We start from the raw sequence: 14,364 nt of genomic DNA, 5'->3' as shown, positions 1-14,364 counted from the left end.
ACTTTGTCCTTTTAAACACAAATTCATGAGTATACAGTATACTCTATACACTTGTGTCCCACCAATTCATACAAAATAGTGAACACCACTTCAGATTTAAGACATAAAGTCTACAGTTGTAACACACAGATTCAGTGATACAAGAATGAATCCAATAATTAATTTTACTGAGCAATGCCGGCACTAGCTCCATGCCACCCATACAGTATTTAATTCTAAAAAATATAATTAAAACCAAAAAATAAATAACAATTGTATTATGTTTTGAATTTGTAATATTTTCTATTTGGCAGTAAACAAGTTACAAGTGAAGAAAACAAAGACATGGCTTGTATGACTGCTGCATGTATCACCAAAAAAAAAAATACAAAAATACAAATTTTCTTGAACTTTATTATTTAATTTATCGAAACACAAATGGAAAATACAGTTTGTTACACATAGGAATACAACTGTTAAAACTTGACAAAAGAAACAGAATATATAACCACGGCAGGAGAATGAACTTGGCACTTAACGCTGTCCCCTTGCTGTGCTGGGGATTGCTCTGCTAGAGGGAGGACATTCTTGTTGCTGTGCTGCCCCAGACAACTCAGCACTTTCTGCAAGCAGGAATTTACCAAATAAGTTAATTATCTTTTTTTTTTTTTTTTTTTTTTAGTATGGCCCTGCCTGGAGATTCAGTGGCTACATGGCAGAACATGAAGCCCACTTCTATTTTGGAAAGACCTTTTAGTCATTCCTTGCAAGCTAATACAGATTTAAAATACACAGGCATAATTTCAAATAAATGGGAGAAAGAAAAGTGATGTCTGATTGCCGTTCTGTACAGTTGTGGTTGCTTGTCACCCATCCGGTATCTTGATGGTGTCTAAGTCAAAGTCTCGCCCTTTGTTACCTATACATAAAGAAAAAGAAAAAGCCTTGAGTCAGTACTCTAATAATATTGCATCTTTTTGTGCAGGTAATAGAAAAATGTGAGAGCTTTTAAAGTTCTTACAGTATTCCTTATAAAAGGTGATTAAATAGAAACCTGAATATTCATTCTGCCCAGGCAGAATCATTTTCATCTAATTTGTGACTAATCAATAAAAAATAACTTAATTGTATGCCAGGCTACTGGACTTCATGCAAGGCATAATCAATCAAGTAATTATTTTCTAATACAGTTTAGTAGCAAGTACTTTAATGGCACAGTACAATTTAAGTGCTGTCACAAGCATTAGTATTGCATTTCTTTATAACAAGTGTCTGACCCACCTGTAATCGTCACCAGGGATTATTATGTTAATTTTGAAGTGGTCAAGCCACAACCATGAGTCCACATGAGAAAGACCGAAATAAGACATTTCAAAGGAAACTTTTGGGGTGTTATCAGAGTCTATGTTGAAGAAGCAATGCTGTCCCAAATTCTTACCCGTGCCTCAATGTACTCGATTCTCCTCTCCAATGCTGTCAACTTCTCATTCAGAGTTGCTAACCGGGACCGACAGGACATGTCTGAGAACGGAAATAGTTTTAATCAATGTATGTGAAATACATTTAATGTACGGCAGAGTTGGTTTTGGGCTATCAGAATTTCTTAGCAGACACTAGTATTATTGTTGTAAAGCACTAACTGATACAAGTGAGTTTCCAGCAGTATAGGTAATGAATTCACATATTTTGATGCTAGTACCACTGGTATATGATCCTCATTAAAAAGTACAGTGTACTTTAATAAAATCTCGTATCTTTAACCAAATATAAACCATAAAATAAATGTACAAAATATTGGCATAACCGGCAGAAATACTTTTTGCTCTAAAGAAACAGGGGAAGCTTCCCCTGGTAAAGGGTTAGGTGTAAGTCAGACTTCATCTCTTGGATAACGAATAATATATTATCAGCAATTACCGAGATTTGACAGCAGCCTTGCACTGGACAGTAAACGGGAAGTGTTTTGTTTTGGTAGGCCCAATGGATAAAGCCTTTCATATTTTAAATTTAGCCGAGATGAGAATAAGACAACTTTGTTTTTGTTGCAGCTTTATTTATTGGTTTTCAAAATAATTATATATAAATATATATATATATATTTTACACCAATGCAGTAAGATTGATAAATGTAAACACACCGGAACATACAGCACATAAGTAATAGATGGTGAAGGCTCCAGTCAAGCTAGCCACCATAAAGCACGTTTTTATCTGCTTTACAGTAAAGTTATCATTACAAACCCGTGTGACACTGACATCGTTAAACTAGTTTCATATGTTATTATTACCGACAACACTGCATTGAATACAGCGACGTGGTGTCGTTTTAACTTAAAGGGGTCGGATACGGCCTCACTTGCACCGGGATACTTGTGTTTCTCTTTTAAAAGCTTTACCCAACTCAGTTTTTATTTCAGTTAGAATTCCCTTACCGAAAGAGTTGAGGAAATCAGCTATCTTCTTGATACTGCTGGTTATCACCTCAATATATTCCCGATTTGCCCAGTCCTGATGGATCTCTCTCTGAACAGGATCCTCCTGACCGGCCATTTTCTTGAGGGTTATAAATTAGACACAGCGCCGTCTATCGGCAACAATCCAGGATTGCAGTCTATCGCTTAATTTAATCTGGTGCTGTATTTTTAAAAGCCGCCTTCACTTTAAGCATAATAAACGCTTAAACAACGTGGATACTCAAGCTGTCACTTCACCACTTAGTGCTATGGTGCTCAAGTTTAGTTTTTAGTTTTCTTACACATGTGTCAACAGCCCTCTTCTAATGGCCCAATGACAGCATACTGGAAAAAATGCAAGATGATCATGTCAGAGTTTAAGAAGGGTGGGTGCACATGTATGGTGTGGTGCAGTCTTTTTCTGCCACTCAATTTATGATCAGTGCAGCCTTAATACTGTTTATTCCTGTTCAATATACAGTTTGCAGTGATGCAGATATAACACGTGGTGGTGCTCTAGAGACTTCACTCTCTTTCAGTCATGCTCGTGAATCAGTCTTCTTTGGAATTATAAATAAATTTGAATGGGTGAAGATCGAATGTCTGACAGTACTGCATACATCATGACTGAATTTTTTAAACCAGATGTAGACCGCAGCTGTTACACTAATTAGATGTTATACTATTTGGTTACTTATTTTTTATTTACAACAAATATTACAATGTGTTGTAAAAATGAAATAAAATAGGGCGTTGCATGAAAACAGCAATTGTAGATTAAGACAAACAAAAATATCCATGACAGTTTTTAAATGTTACTGAGTGGTACGGTAATCCATCTATAAATATAGGGAAAAAAATATATCTGTTTCCAGATTTTCTCTTGAAAGCTATTATTTAACAAATAACAGCTGCAGTCCAAATTAAAAATGAATGAATAAATAAATAAACATCGAAATAAACACATACATGCCTATATATCTATTTATTTAAACATTTATTTATGTATTTATTTTGAATTTTGGCATAACATATTCACCATAGCCCTGTAATAAAAAGACTGACAATTCAAAACTGTAGCATCCACAAAAATCAACTACAGTGCTCTACTGTATTTGTATTAGATATGATTTGTAATGTTTTTTTAAACTCTGTTACATCTGCTAAACGACGAGAACTGATGTACGGTATTAGACAATTTGAAAGAGGAAATCTGGGGGTTTGTAGTGTAAGCATTACGAAGCAGTTATTATTAATTAATCACACTTCCTGCTTATTCTCTGCCCACCATGGTGCCCGGAACTAAAATCTCCTCTTTCACATGTTACACTGTAAACCGTTTTTTGTCATTTAATGTAGTGAAGAGTTCCCTTAAGTTTATGTTTTTTTTAAATTTTATTTTATTTTATTTTTTTATTGAAGTGTAGCTGATATAAAATGCATTTCCCTGCATGGTTGAGACATATTATTAACACCCACGCTCATTTTCCATCATGTTTACAGTACATTTAGTTCACTATTAAGAGTTTGGTTATAGTGCTATAATTATGAATGTGTAACATGTACAATAAGTATTCCTGTGTGATGGACGCATGGCTGTTTTTCTTATTTTCTATAGTGGGTTGTATGAAGTGTTTGCATGAATCTGAGCTGTTGCCTTCTTTGTCAGCTCTCATAAAAGAGGTTACAATCTCAAAGGGACATACAGTACAGCTGTCTGTACATGTGTTTTACTATATTTGTTTGCAAAGTGATAATGCAGGGTGCCTTGTGTTGCAAAAATGGGTCATGGTTAATTATTTATTCAATAGAAATGGCGAGGCAGAATTAAGTTTGGTGATTTAAGTGTACTTGGTAAATATATAAGGTGACAGTTTAGGACAGTTCAGGCTTTTCAACTCACAACTCAATGCATTCTGGTACGTTTTACCTGTCTCACGGAATATGCTCACCTTACAAATGTATATATTTTTAAAGCTGCCGATAAGAGAATTTTTTACAGCAGTTTGTAATTGTGTAACCCATAAGGCCTGTAATGTATATTGTAGTCGTAAATACCAGCTTCTCAAAAAATCCACCGCAACTCCAACCCACAACCCCCCCCCCCCCCCGCCCGGTTTCCATTTTGCCTGCGTAATAAATACCTGGGCGAGGCGAGAAGACGATTACCGGTTGTCTCGTATTAGTACAAAAGGGACTGTCAGTAAATTAGAGCACCGTGAGTTTGAAAATGGCTGGAGGGATAAAGAAGTTCTACGATTTCTCTGCTAAGATCCTGAACACCGGAGAAACGCTGAATTTCTCCAAGTTCAAAGGCAAAGTGGTGCTGATCGAGAATGTGGCGTCTCTCTGAGGCACAACCACCAGGGACTACACCCAGATGAACGAGCTCCAGGAGCGCTACGGCGGCCAGGGACTTGTTGTGCTGGGGGTGCCCTGTAACCAGTTCGGATACCAGGTATACTTACTAAGTTTTCTACCGGAGATATCGACAAGTCATACTGTGTAGTTGTGCATTTAACTAACTTTAGCTTTTGTTTATTAAATACAATTCGTATTTAAATAACGAATTGTATTGTCTACGGAAATTCAGCGCTTATTAAAATAAAAGGTCACTGCATTAAATATTTGTGAATAGGGTCAATAATCATAGTAAAATCCCCGGGAATTAATTAACCAAGATTTGTCATAATGAGAAATGAAATTCGTCTCGACTAACAAACAATAGCTGTGTCTATGCTAGTTACTGCTTGTTAACTGCAGGGTGGCACAAGGTGTACAATACACCTTATTGTTTCTCAAAACTCAGTTCAGTTCATGCTTTGTACTGTACAAGGAAACAGGCAATTTTTTGCTTTTTTGTGTTTTGTGCTTTTTTCCATTCTCTTCTGGTAGCTTTCTTTTCTGTCAGGGGCTGGTTGGCCATGGTTGCTATAAACAGTTTTTTGTTTTCTGATCAACAGGAGAATTGCAAGGGTGATGAGATTCTAATCTCTCTGAAGTATGTCCGTCCGGGGAATGGGTTTGTGCCTAATTTCACCTTGCTTCAGAAAGTTGATGTGAATGGGAAGGAAGCAGACCCCATGTTCACTTTCCTGAAGGAGAAACTGCCCCACCCCAGTGATGACCCTATGTCCCTGATGACTGACCCCAAGTTTATTGTGTGGAGCCCCGTCTGCAGGAATGACATATCCTGGAATTTCGAGAAGTTCCTCATTGGCCCCGACGGGGAACCATTCAAGCGCTACAGCAGAAAGTTCCTTACTATTGATATCGAAGGTGACATCAAGAACTTGCTGAAGCTGGTGAAATAGAGCGTCCGTATGTCCTGCCGTCACAGAGACACAAGCAGTGCTTTAAAAAACTGCCTGTGCTTTCTCGTGCTCGGTGCTGCTGTATTTAGACATTTACTGTATGAAGGTACCCTTTAAAACATATTGGGAGAAGGGTGTCTGATGTAAATGTAAATGTCTGAAATTACATTAGTGCTTGGCCCCTGTAAAGCATGGTTCAGTCTGAAGTTTTGTAATGTCAAAAAATAAAGTGTTCTTACTTAATGATGACTTGTGTGTTTGGTTATTCATTTATTTTTGTTTAAACTTGCAAGTTAAGATAATGGTTGGCCAGAATGCTTGGGTAAATATAGCAAGGCAATTGCACACCTTATCTGCACATAGTAGTTAAATGTGTTGAAATGTTTGCAACATACACATTTTTTCTTCCGTTCTAAAATTATAATGTCAATGGGGAAGTGAAAGCTCAGGTCTTTAATTGAATTGATCCAGAATAGAACATTATTAAGAAACTGCGCAGTATTGCAGAACTTTCACAGCTATAATGATGCAATTATTAACCCGTATGGGCCTAGTTGAAAACCCCAATATAAATGTGTCTGTGTCAAGGTTTGTGCTGTTCACATTTGCTGGCCTTGTGTCAGTGCTTCAAGGATACGACAACGCCTTATTTAGGGTGACTTGGCAGTTTCTAAGTATTTTCTTCACCATTGTTCAGTACTTGAATTATGGTTAGAAGCAATACAATTTCAGATATTTTATCTGGCTCTTTTCTGAATCTGAATGCCTCATGTCATAACCAACACAAAATTAAACTTTCAAAAAATGCAGTATGAAAAAAAGGAGACAATATAAAACTAGCTAGACAAACATTTACAAAGAAGACTGTACTAACACCATGAATGTATAATGGATACTTGACCTTAACCAAATGAAAAATGGCATATTTATTAACTATCAATTTGCCTTCATACTTGACATTTGACAAAGCAAATGGTGTAAATACATGTTACTGTTTACTGCAAATGGGAAACCAAAATAATACAATAGGTTGAATTTATTACACAAATAAATAATATATTAACCAATTGTTACAGATATCCTGACATTAATAAATTAGCAGCATATAACCCTGGCAAAGATTTAAAACAAAAAAAAAAATCTTACTGTGTAGGATCAAATGTCAAGGTGAGGGGTATATGTTACTGTGCTGACATACATTATAGAAACAATGCTTATCTACCAAAACACTCATGGTTTTAATGAAGCTAATGAAATTAACTTTTTTTTTGTTCTAGCCCATGAACTTTCTAAACCACCTGTTTTACTATTAAAGTATTTTTATGAATTGCAAAAAAAAAGGTAGTACCATCTTTGCTTGAAATTGGCCTTGCTTTCCAAATCGATAGGTTTCTGTTTCACCTGTAGAGGTTCTGCGCTTGTGAGTGCTATGATAAGAGATTGCTGTAATACACTGATAAATCATACTCCTGCTCCATATCCAACACAGCCTCAATCATATTGTTGTCTTCAGATGTTCTGGGAGTCAGGTTGACGACATTATCTTCCAGCATCTGTGAAAGGCTGCCCCCTTGTTGTTGACTGGGATTATTACACACCCGGTTTAACTCATTCTCAAACTCCAGCTTCCCCACAAGATCCTCCAATGTCTGTATACCAGAACTTTCTGTTGAAAAAAACAAAACAACAAAATAACGTAATCAGCAAACTGCACATATGTGTTACTCAACTTATGATGCAGCTTTTAATAAGTACGTAATATTTTGTGTGTAAGGGGATCATTTAACTCCACTAGCATTTAACTCAGGTTGTCAGACTGAAGCAGTTTAAATGATTATAATGCAATCTAAACTACTGTGCTCTCTTTTTTTTAAGTGTCAGATTACATATCAAAAATAGTTAGTGGCAAAGGCATAACACCATTCCACTTTCACTGACATTATAAAGCAGAAACATTCTCATACAAATTATACTAGCTCTAAAACGGATGTAAATGTATCTACTTGCATCAACACTAGTACCCTCAAACAGGTACTGGACACAGTTTTATAACAAATACAATAATGCTAAAAAATGATTAACTTCCAACTTCTCTCTCTATATATTATTTCCACCTGATGGAGTAAGGAAACCAACCACAGTCGAAAGTGAAGAAAACAAACTTGGATTTCTTAAGATACAGAAATGAATATTGCATTTCACGATACCCATATGTTCAGGTAAACATAACATAGGTTTTCAGGTCTCAGAATTGGACTTCTCTAATTTTATTTTGACAGTGTTCATGTCTGTATATTTTAAAGGATTGTACAGAACAAATGCTATTTTTGTTTACCTATAATTTCTAGCAGATCCTGAGTTAAAGCTTCCTCTGTGTTGCTTGAAGATGGGCAGTCCACCTTGCAATGGCTGGAAGTCTCTTGCCTGATAAGGTAGACAGCTTGTTTGAGTAAAATACATTTCACCAAAATACACCTGCTTGCTGAAACCTGTGTATGAAACTAAAACATATTGGTTATTTTGGAAAAGTAAACCCACGATGCAGATACTGCGATATTCAGGAGAACCAAAAATAAATAAGAAATGTGCGGCAACAGAGAATTCCTAATTCCCCCATTGTTCCCATGTAAAAATGAATAGAGACTAGTTTCACCAAAGTGTATTTTTTACATTGTTAAAACATTGTCTGCTGAACTTATTTCATAGTTTATTATTGATTTATAAAAAGTTACGGATTAGTGTCAAATTAAAGCCAAGCACATTTACAGATATTGTATACATAACAAACAGCTCAAGAATAAAAACTAAATTGGTATACCCGACATTCATTTTCAGATCTTTCATACTTTTGTCTGACGCAGGAATCTGGAGCATTTGTTGGGTACCTTGTGGGTAAAGCCTCTTTGAATGAGATGGGCCAGCTGTAGGAACGGGAGGAGTTTCTATGCAGGTCCATAGGGATCGCAGTAGGGAGGTACACCATGGGCCCAGGTGAACAGACAGGGAGAGATCTTCGCTGGAGCTCAGCCCTTGTTTCTAGATATGCAGGAGACTCAGATTCTTTGGATTTGCTGTGAGGGTATAAAGGGTAGGGTGGATGTTTGATGCTGGGGGGTGTTATGGTGACATCCTCTAACGCACGGTCTAATGCTGCAGCTAGCCCCTGCCTGCACTGCTTCAGCTTCTCAGACATCTGAAAATATTGGACAGGTTGTTATATTTTTACCAAGATTACAAATCGTCTTTATGCCATGATTTACTATAAAGACCCTCTTTTGTGGTTTTTGACCAACATGCTCTAAAAAAACGCCTATGAACACCTTGCATTGTGATTGGATACCAATGTTTAGCATCCAATCAGAGGAACACAACTTTTAAATACCAATGTGCAGTGATTATCAAAACACGTGATTAACATCAGAGTAGTCAATGTGATTGTGTAAAGCAGTAAAGGTCAAATCCCTACTTATCCCAAATACGCCTCTTCTTTCTGTATATCCTGTGAATAAACAGCTGGCCAAAGCAGGAGGAAGTTGACACAGAAAAACTCCAAATATACACACCCTCCACGTTAGTTTTTGTTACTATGAAACGAGAGTCTCGAACTTTACATAAAACAAACTACAAAACATTACTGTGTTTTTACACCCTTTTTCTTACCGTGAGCTCTGGCTTATCTTTTTTTGTCGGTCTCAAGAACAAGGCGCTCCGAGTAAACAAAACGACGAAGCGCGCGAAGAAACACCGCTCGATGATTGAATGAATTGCGTACCCAGCTGGGGCTGCTTTTGTGAGCAGTAAACTAACATGATTTTTAGCTTCATGAATTGTTTAACTCTGTCGTTCTTTGCTTGTGACTTGCTGATTTTGTTTTTAGATAGAACGTGTCATAGGTGGCTGGCCTCTCAATTCTCGGATGTTTATTTTCACGTTAAATAACACATATTGGTAATTTGTATAGTATTCAATTCTACATAGGGGTGCCAACTTTCCATTTATTTTCAAAACCAGTCATCACCACACACCACCTGCAAGTGATGATTACGGGGATTTCGAACAAGCGGTTTTGACTGGACACTGAACAAATTCACTTACGGTTTAATATATATATATTAAACTGAGTTAACTACATGTAAATAATGTGATTCTGATGTTCATTGACCCAGTTAGAGCCGTGCAGCAACGTAGCGAACGAGAAATACTATATTATGTTGAACAGAGAAATTACAAATAATTCGAGAACATTCTGATTTAAGTCAGGTAAATAATGACGTGTGTCCTGTTATGCTGTATCTGTACAGATTCTTATCGGGTTATACTTACTGTTGCAAAACAATTTCCTTTCTCAGATGTGGAGAGCCCTTGAACCAGGCCTACATTCTTTTTTTGTTTACCGTTTTCTTTTACAACTGTTCATAACACCGTGTAACAATTTTTTTTTTTTTTTGTTCCTGGGTAGTAAGTGTTATTTCCTAATTGCTTATGCCTCAAAAGTATAGATATTTTGAAATTTACCTATTCTCCAGAACATGCCAGATAGATTCAGTGCTGAGTAAACTTGGAGTAACTTCTAGAACTTTCCAGTAATATAAATAGTAGGATAAATACAGGGGCCTTAAGCCCACCAGTTCAGTTTAGTTCCAGCTGCCTAAGTGGATACATATCTGCATTTTTCTGAGATGGCATCAAGAGGCTGCAAGCATCCGGCAGACGCATTTTGCTATGTCTGCGGCCAATTTATCAAGACAAGAGCGAAAAAGTACTCCGTGGAAGCATCTGCTAAGATGTGTGAGGCATACAAGGCATATTTCGGCATGCCTGTCGGGGATCAAGACAAACCCTGGGCACCTCATTTCACCTGCGAGCACTGCAAAAAAACTCTGGAAGGTAAGATGGACAATTGTTGCTCGGAATTTTATGTTATAAAATTTGTTAAAATTTTTAAAATTGTAAAAGTTTTTAATTTTAAAATGTTTTACAATTTTCAATGTTATTGAAAAAATACATATGAAAAATGTTGCGAGAATCTCTTACACATTAGTCATGGGTGAAATAAATGTATTTTTGTAGGATGGTACAGAGGTGAAAAGAGAGCCATGAAGTTCGCTATCCCAAGAATTTGGCGGGAACCCACTGACCACTCAAGCAACAGCTACTTCTGCATGGTGGACCCTTCCAAACGTTGGACTGGCAAAAATGCACCTGCTATCACGTATCCGGACCTTCCTTCATCCATCGCCCCGGTGCCACACTGCCATGAGCTCCCCGTACCCACTCCTCCGGAGAGAGAGCAGCCGTCTTTAGAAGAGAGCAGCAAGTCAGAGAGCGAGGAAGACGTTGATGTCTAGGCTCAAGCAGTGGAACTTGTTGGATGAAAGTGTGCAAGTCGCAGATCAGAGGAAGCGTCACCAACCTTTTTCCAGCTTCTTCACCCGTCAAGATGGGCTCTGTTTCTGCCACAATGTGACCAGTCTGTTCGAGGCAATCGGAATCGCCTGTAACCAGAATGAGTGGCGCCTCTTCATTGACAGCTCATCCAGGAGCCTCAAAGCCGTGCTGCTCCATAATGGTAACAAGTACCCGTCTCTTCCCCTGGCTCACTCGGTGCACCTCAAAGAGGATTACAACAGCATCAAGACCTTGCTGGACGCCTTGAAGTATGATGAGTACGGCTGGGAGGTCATAGGAGACTACAAAATGGTGGCATTCCTGATGGGTCTCCAAGGCGGTTTTACCAAGTTTCCCTGCTATCTTTGCCTTTGGGACAGCAGGGACACCAAGGCGCACTACCACAGGCGGGACTGGCCACAGCGGACCGAGTTCTCTGTGGGGAGGAACAACGTCAAGTGGGAGCCACTGGTGGACCCCCGGAAGGTGCTGATGCCACCACTGCACATCAAATTGGGCCTTATGAAACAATTTGTCAGAGCTCTAGATAAGGAGTCGGCAGCCTTCAAGTACCTTCAAGACTTCTTCCCTAAGCTGTCTGAGGCAAAGGTCAAAGCCGGTGTCTTCGTCGGACTACAGATAAAGAAGATCCTGGAGTGCAATGACTTCCCCAAGAAGCTCACTAGTAAGGAGAAAGCGGCTTGGAACAGCTTTGTCGCAGTGGTTCGGGGCTTCCTGGGCAATCACAAGGCCAAAAACTATGTGGAGCTGGTTGAGACTCTGGTGAAGAACTACGGCACAATGGGCTGTAGGATGTCCCTCAAAGTCCATATCCTTGATGCTCATCTTGATAAATTCAGGGAGAACATGGGAGCGTACTCGGAGGAGCAAGGCGAGTGCTTCCACCAGGATATACTGGACTTTGAACACTGCTACCAAGAACAGTATAACGAGAACATGATGGGAGACTACATTTGGGGGCTGATTCGTGAAAGTGATTTACAGTATAATCGTAAATCTCGAAAAACTACTCACTTCTAAATCTTTTGTAGTCATTTTTGTATTACTTTAGTATAAATACATGTTAATTTGGATTCATATGTTGTTTTTTTTCGGACTTTATGTGAACGAAAAGGCACAAATTCGCCCGTTTTCTCATTGGAAATAGGTAAATTTCAAAATATCACTGTCCTGGTCACAAAAGCAAAGTTTGTGGGGAATAGTAGCCATTTTCTATACTTTTGAGGCATAAGCAATTAGGAAATAACACTTACTACCCAGGAACAAAAATTGTGTTACATAGTGAATCAAAACTATTTTGTAATACAGCGTACTGAATTAAAAAAAATATAGTATTAGTCACAGTAATTAACTGAGATTTTTGTATTTATTTGTTAATATTAGTATGTATAATAATAACAGTAAAACCACTTTTGGGTCACCAGTCCCCAAGAAGCTATCCAGTGTACCGGACCCTCTGCCAGTACAGAATTGAGCATGCGGGAGCTGTGGCACCATTCCAAGCGTAGATGGTTTTGTTCAAATATTTTGCCTGGTGGTCTTGATTAGTGCCGATCTCTGAAACCAGTCGTGATTATTTCTGCAGATTATCTTGCAGCAACTCTGGAGGATGTTCAAGCTGTAATTCATGGAGCCAACTACTATAACCCTGCAGGCAAAGGTCTCAATGGCAAAGTGGTCTATTTTCTACAGGCTTTTTGGACAAAGCCAGTTTTCTCTAGAATCTAGATATAAATTGGGAGTTAATAAATGAAGCGCCACAAAGAACACGCACCTTCATCATTTGCAATGAGAGACAGAAAAAAAAACATTTTCTTCCTTTTTAATACAGCTTTATTTTAATAAAACCAGCTACTTATATTATAAAGTGCCAGTCAGCAACAAAAAAAAAAAAACCTAGGTTTGAAATTCTATAGTACATACACTAAACACAATAACCCCATTTATCTATACACAGGTTTCTAAATTTTCTGTTATATATGTACAATATATTATCTGCAGGGGTCCAGGACACCTCACATTGTAGTTCACATTGCTGTGCAAGCCTGACAACAGTAAATCAAGGGTTTGGGGTCAATTGGGCAAATTAGGCATTCAGGATTTACAATTAAACAATTCTGCCAGCCCATAACGGTAGTCTTTTTTTTTAGCCCCTAATCTGGGATTGCAATAATTAGACCGGATTTTAAAAGTCCATCACAGCGAGAGTTTGTGTCAGAGCGAGAGAGGGCTCATACATTCAATATTAAATAGGGCTGTTAACAGGAAAAAGTCTAAAGAGCTGAATAATACATTTGTTTCTTATAAAAACAGCAATAATCAAAACTGGGGCTTGTCTTGTATATTTAAACTGTAAAGAATGGATTGGGGCAGATTTTCTTTTCTAAGGTAGCCCAGCAGTCTTCTGGCACCCCTAAATAAGAAAACATTAGCTCAAACATTTTGTCACTGTTGAAAACAATCCCAGTTGTTTATGGATGGTGTTACTTATTGATCGTGTAAACATCCAAGGACTTTTTTTTTATTACTCCATTTTGAAATGGCTTTAAAACAGAAACAACCACCTTCAAGATGTATTGGACACATTCCACAAAAGCACAAGGAGACAGCAAATGAGAACAGCCAAAACTCCTGGAGCCCTGGTTTTCTGTGAATTATAGTATACAAAACAACCCTCACCCCTTAACAATAGCCCCAAAACAACATTACAAATAAACCAGTGCCACACTCATATTTTTTTTTTTTTTTTTTTTAATTTTAATTACGTAAAGCTTAAACCTTAAGATTCTCAATAGGTTTCTCATGCAATGAGACTGCAGAAACAAACAGGTCAGTCTTCAAAAGTACTGCAGAACAGTACTGTTGGGATTCTGTTGGGTGTCATAGCCAAGGAGCTCAGATGACCTGTTTCTTGGTGTGGGAAAAAAATAAATAGTGATTCTATTTTGTGGACAGAAAGGTTTTAAGCAAAACCCACCTTTTGCTAACCACCATTAACTAAATGCTGTCATCGTAACAGAAGGCACCATTATACTGGGATAATACTTTAGATTCAATCCTGGCATGTGGTTGCTAATCAAGATTGGGTGGGAGGGGGTAGAAACAAAACAGAACAGTATTTGAATCGGGAACCAGGGCAACTAACCTTAATTACAGATTATATGCAACTGCTTTATATTATTAGGAGCAGGGTCTCTCACCTTAAGAGA

General features: G+C 37.9%; 4 protein-coding genes across 9 annotated transcripts; 2 read left to right on the top strand and 2 right to left on the bottom strand.

Moving 5' to 3' along the window:
* Positions 1–375: 375 nt before the first annotated feature.
* Positions 376–2,570, bottom strand: LOC117412646 (probable protein BRICK1). The gene is made up of 3 exons (XM_034904180.2): positions 2,412–2,570; positions 1,418–1,500; positions 376–898 (listed from the first exon to the last, which is right to left on the bottom strand). Exons 1-3 carry the CDS (start codon positions 2,527–2,529, stop codon positions 872–874), a joined length of 228 nt encoding a protein of 75 aa, XP_034760071.1. The 5' UTR covers positions 2,530–2,570; the 3' UTR covers positions 376–871.
* Positions 2,571–4,563: 1,993 nt separating this feature from the next.
* Positions 4,564–5,989, top strand: LOC117411984 (glutathione peroxidase 1-like). Its single transcript, XM_058988719.1, has 2 exons — positions 4,564–4,890; positions 5,396–5,989. Exons 1-2 carry the CDS (start codon positions 4,663–4,665, stop codon positions 5,744–5,746), a joined length of 579 nt encoding a protein of 192 aa, XP_058844702.1. The 5' UTR covers positions 4,564–4,662; the 3' UTR covers positions 5,747–5,989.
* A 775-nt stretch (positions 5,990–6,764) lies between these two features.
* On the bottom strand, positions 6,765–9,753 carry LOC131697722 (uncharacterized protein C3orf62 homolog). Of its 6 annotated transcripts, none has more exons than XM_058988714.1 (5): positions 9,407–9,753; positions 9,213–9,245; positions 8,632–8,939; positions 8,082–8,170; positions 6,765–7,412 (listed from the first exon to the last, which is right to left on the bottom strand). In XM_058988714.1, exons 3-5 carry the CDS (start codon positions 8,937–8,939, stop codon positions 7,174–7,176), a joined length of 636 nt encoding a protein of 211 aa, XP_058844697.1. In that variant the 5' UTR covers positions 9,213–9,245; positions 9,407–9,753; the 3' UTR covers positions 6,765–7,173. The 6 variants fall into 6 exon arrangements, with proteins under 6 accessions (XP_058844697.1, XP_058844700.1, XP_058844696.1 ...); XM_058988717.1 differs by having other exon boundaries at positions 8,632–8,817; positions 9,407–9,749; XM_058988713.1 differs by lacking the exon at positions 9,213–9,245 and having other exon boundaries at positions 9,407–9,752.
* A 140-nt stretch (positions 9,754–9,893) lies between these two features.
* LOC131697868 (uncharacterized) lies at positions 9,894–12,779 on the top strand. Its single transcript, XM_058989603.1, has 3 exons — positions 9,894–10,633; positions 10,817–11,674; positions 12,741–12,779. The coding sequence occupies exons 2-3, from the start codon at positions 11,087–11,089 to the stop codon at positions 12,777–12,779; spliced, it is 627 nt and encodes a 208-aa protein (XP_058845586.1). The 5' UTR covers positions 9,894–10,633; positions 10,817–11,086.
* Positions 12,780–14,364: the final 1,585 nt, after the last annotated feature.

The sequence above is a fragment of the Acipenser ruthenus genome, chromosome 16 (genome assembly GCF_902713425.1).
Source record: "Acipenser ruthenus chromosome 16, fAciRut3.2 maternal haplotype, whole genome shotgun sequence".
Classification (NCBI taxonomy): domain Eukaryota; kingdom Metazoa; phylum Chordata; class Actinopteri; order Acipenseriformes; family Acipenseridae; genus Acipenser; species Acipenser ruthenus.
Note: the sequence above shows the minus strand (reverse complement) of the source record. Positions and strands in the feature narration are given on the sequence as shown.

Coding starts and splice junctions, on each gene's coding strand:
- LOC117412646 (XM_034904180.2), bottom strand. CDS start 2,529: ATGGCCGGTCAGGAGGATCCTGTTCAGAGAGAGATCCATCAGGACTGG. Junction 1,501..2,411: donor TGATTTCCTCAACTCTTTCG/GTAAGGGAATTC, acceptor TTCCGTTCTCAG/ACATGTCCTGTCGGTCCCGG. Junction 899..1,417: donor TCGAGTACATTGAGGCACGG/GTAAGAATTTGG, acceptor CTTTATGTATAG/GTAACAAAGGGCGAGACTTT.
- LOC131697722 (XM_058988714.1), bottom strand. CDS start 8,939: ATGTCTGAGAAGCTGAAGCAGTGCAGGCAGGGGCTAGCTGCAGCATTA. Junction 8,171..8,631: donor AAAGAGGCTTTACCCACAAG/GTACCCAACAAA, acceptor CTACCTTATCAG/GCAAGAGACTTCCAGCCATT. Junction 7,413..8,081: donor GGATCTGCTAGAAATTATAG/GTAAACAAAAAT, acceptor TTTTTTCAACAG/AAAGTTCTGGTATACAGACA.
- LOC131697868 (XM_058989603.1), top strand. CDS start 11,087: ATGTCTAGGCTCAAGCAGTGGAACTTGTTGGATGAAAGTGTGCAAGTC. Junction 11,675..12,740: donor TTATGAAACAATTTGTCAGA/GCTCTAGATAAG, acceptor TTATTTCTGCAG/ATTATCTTGCAGCAACTCTG.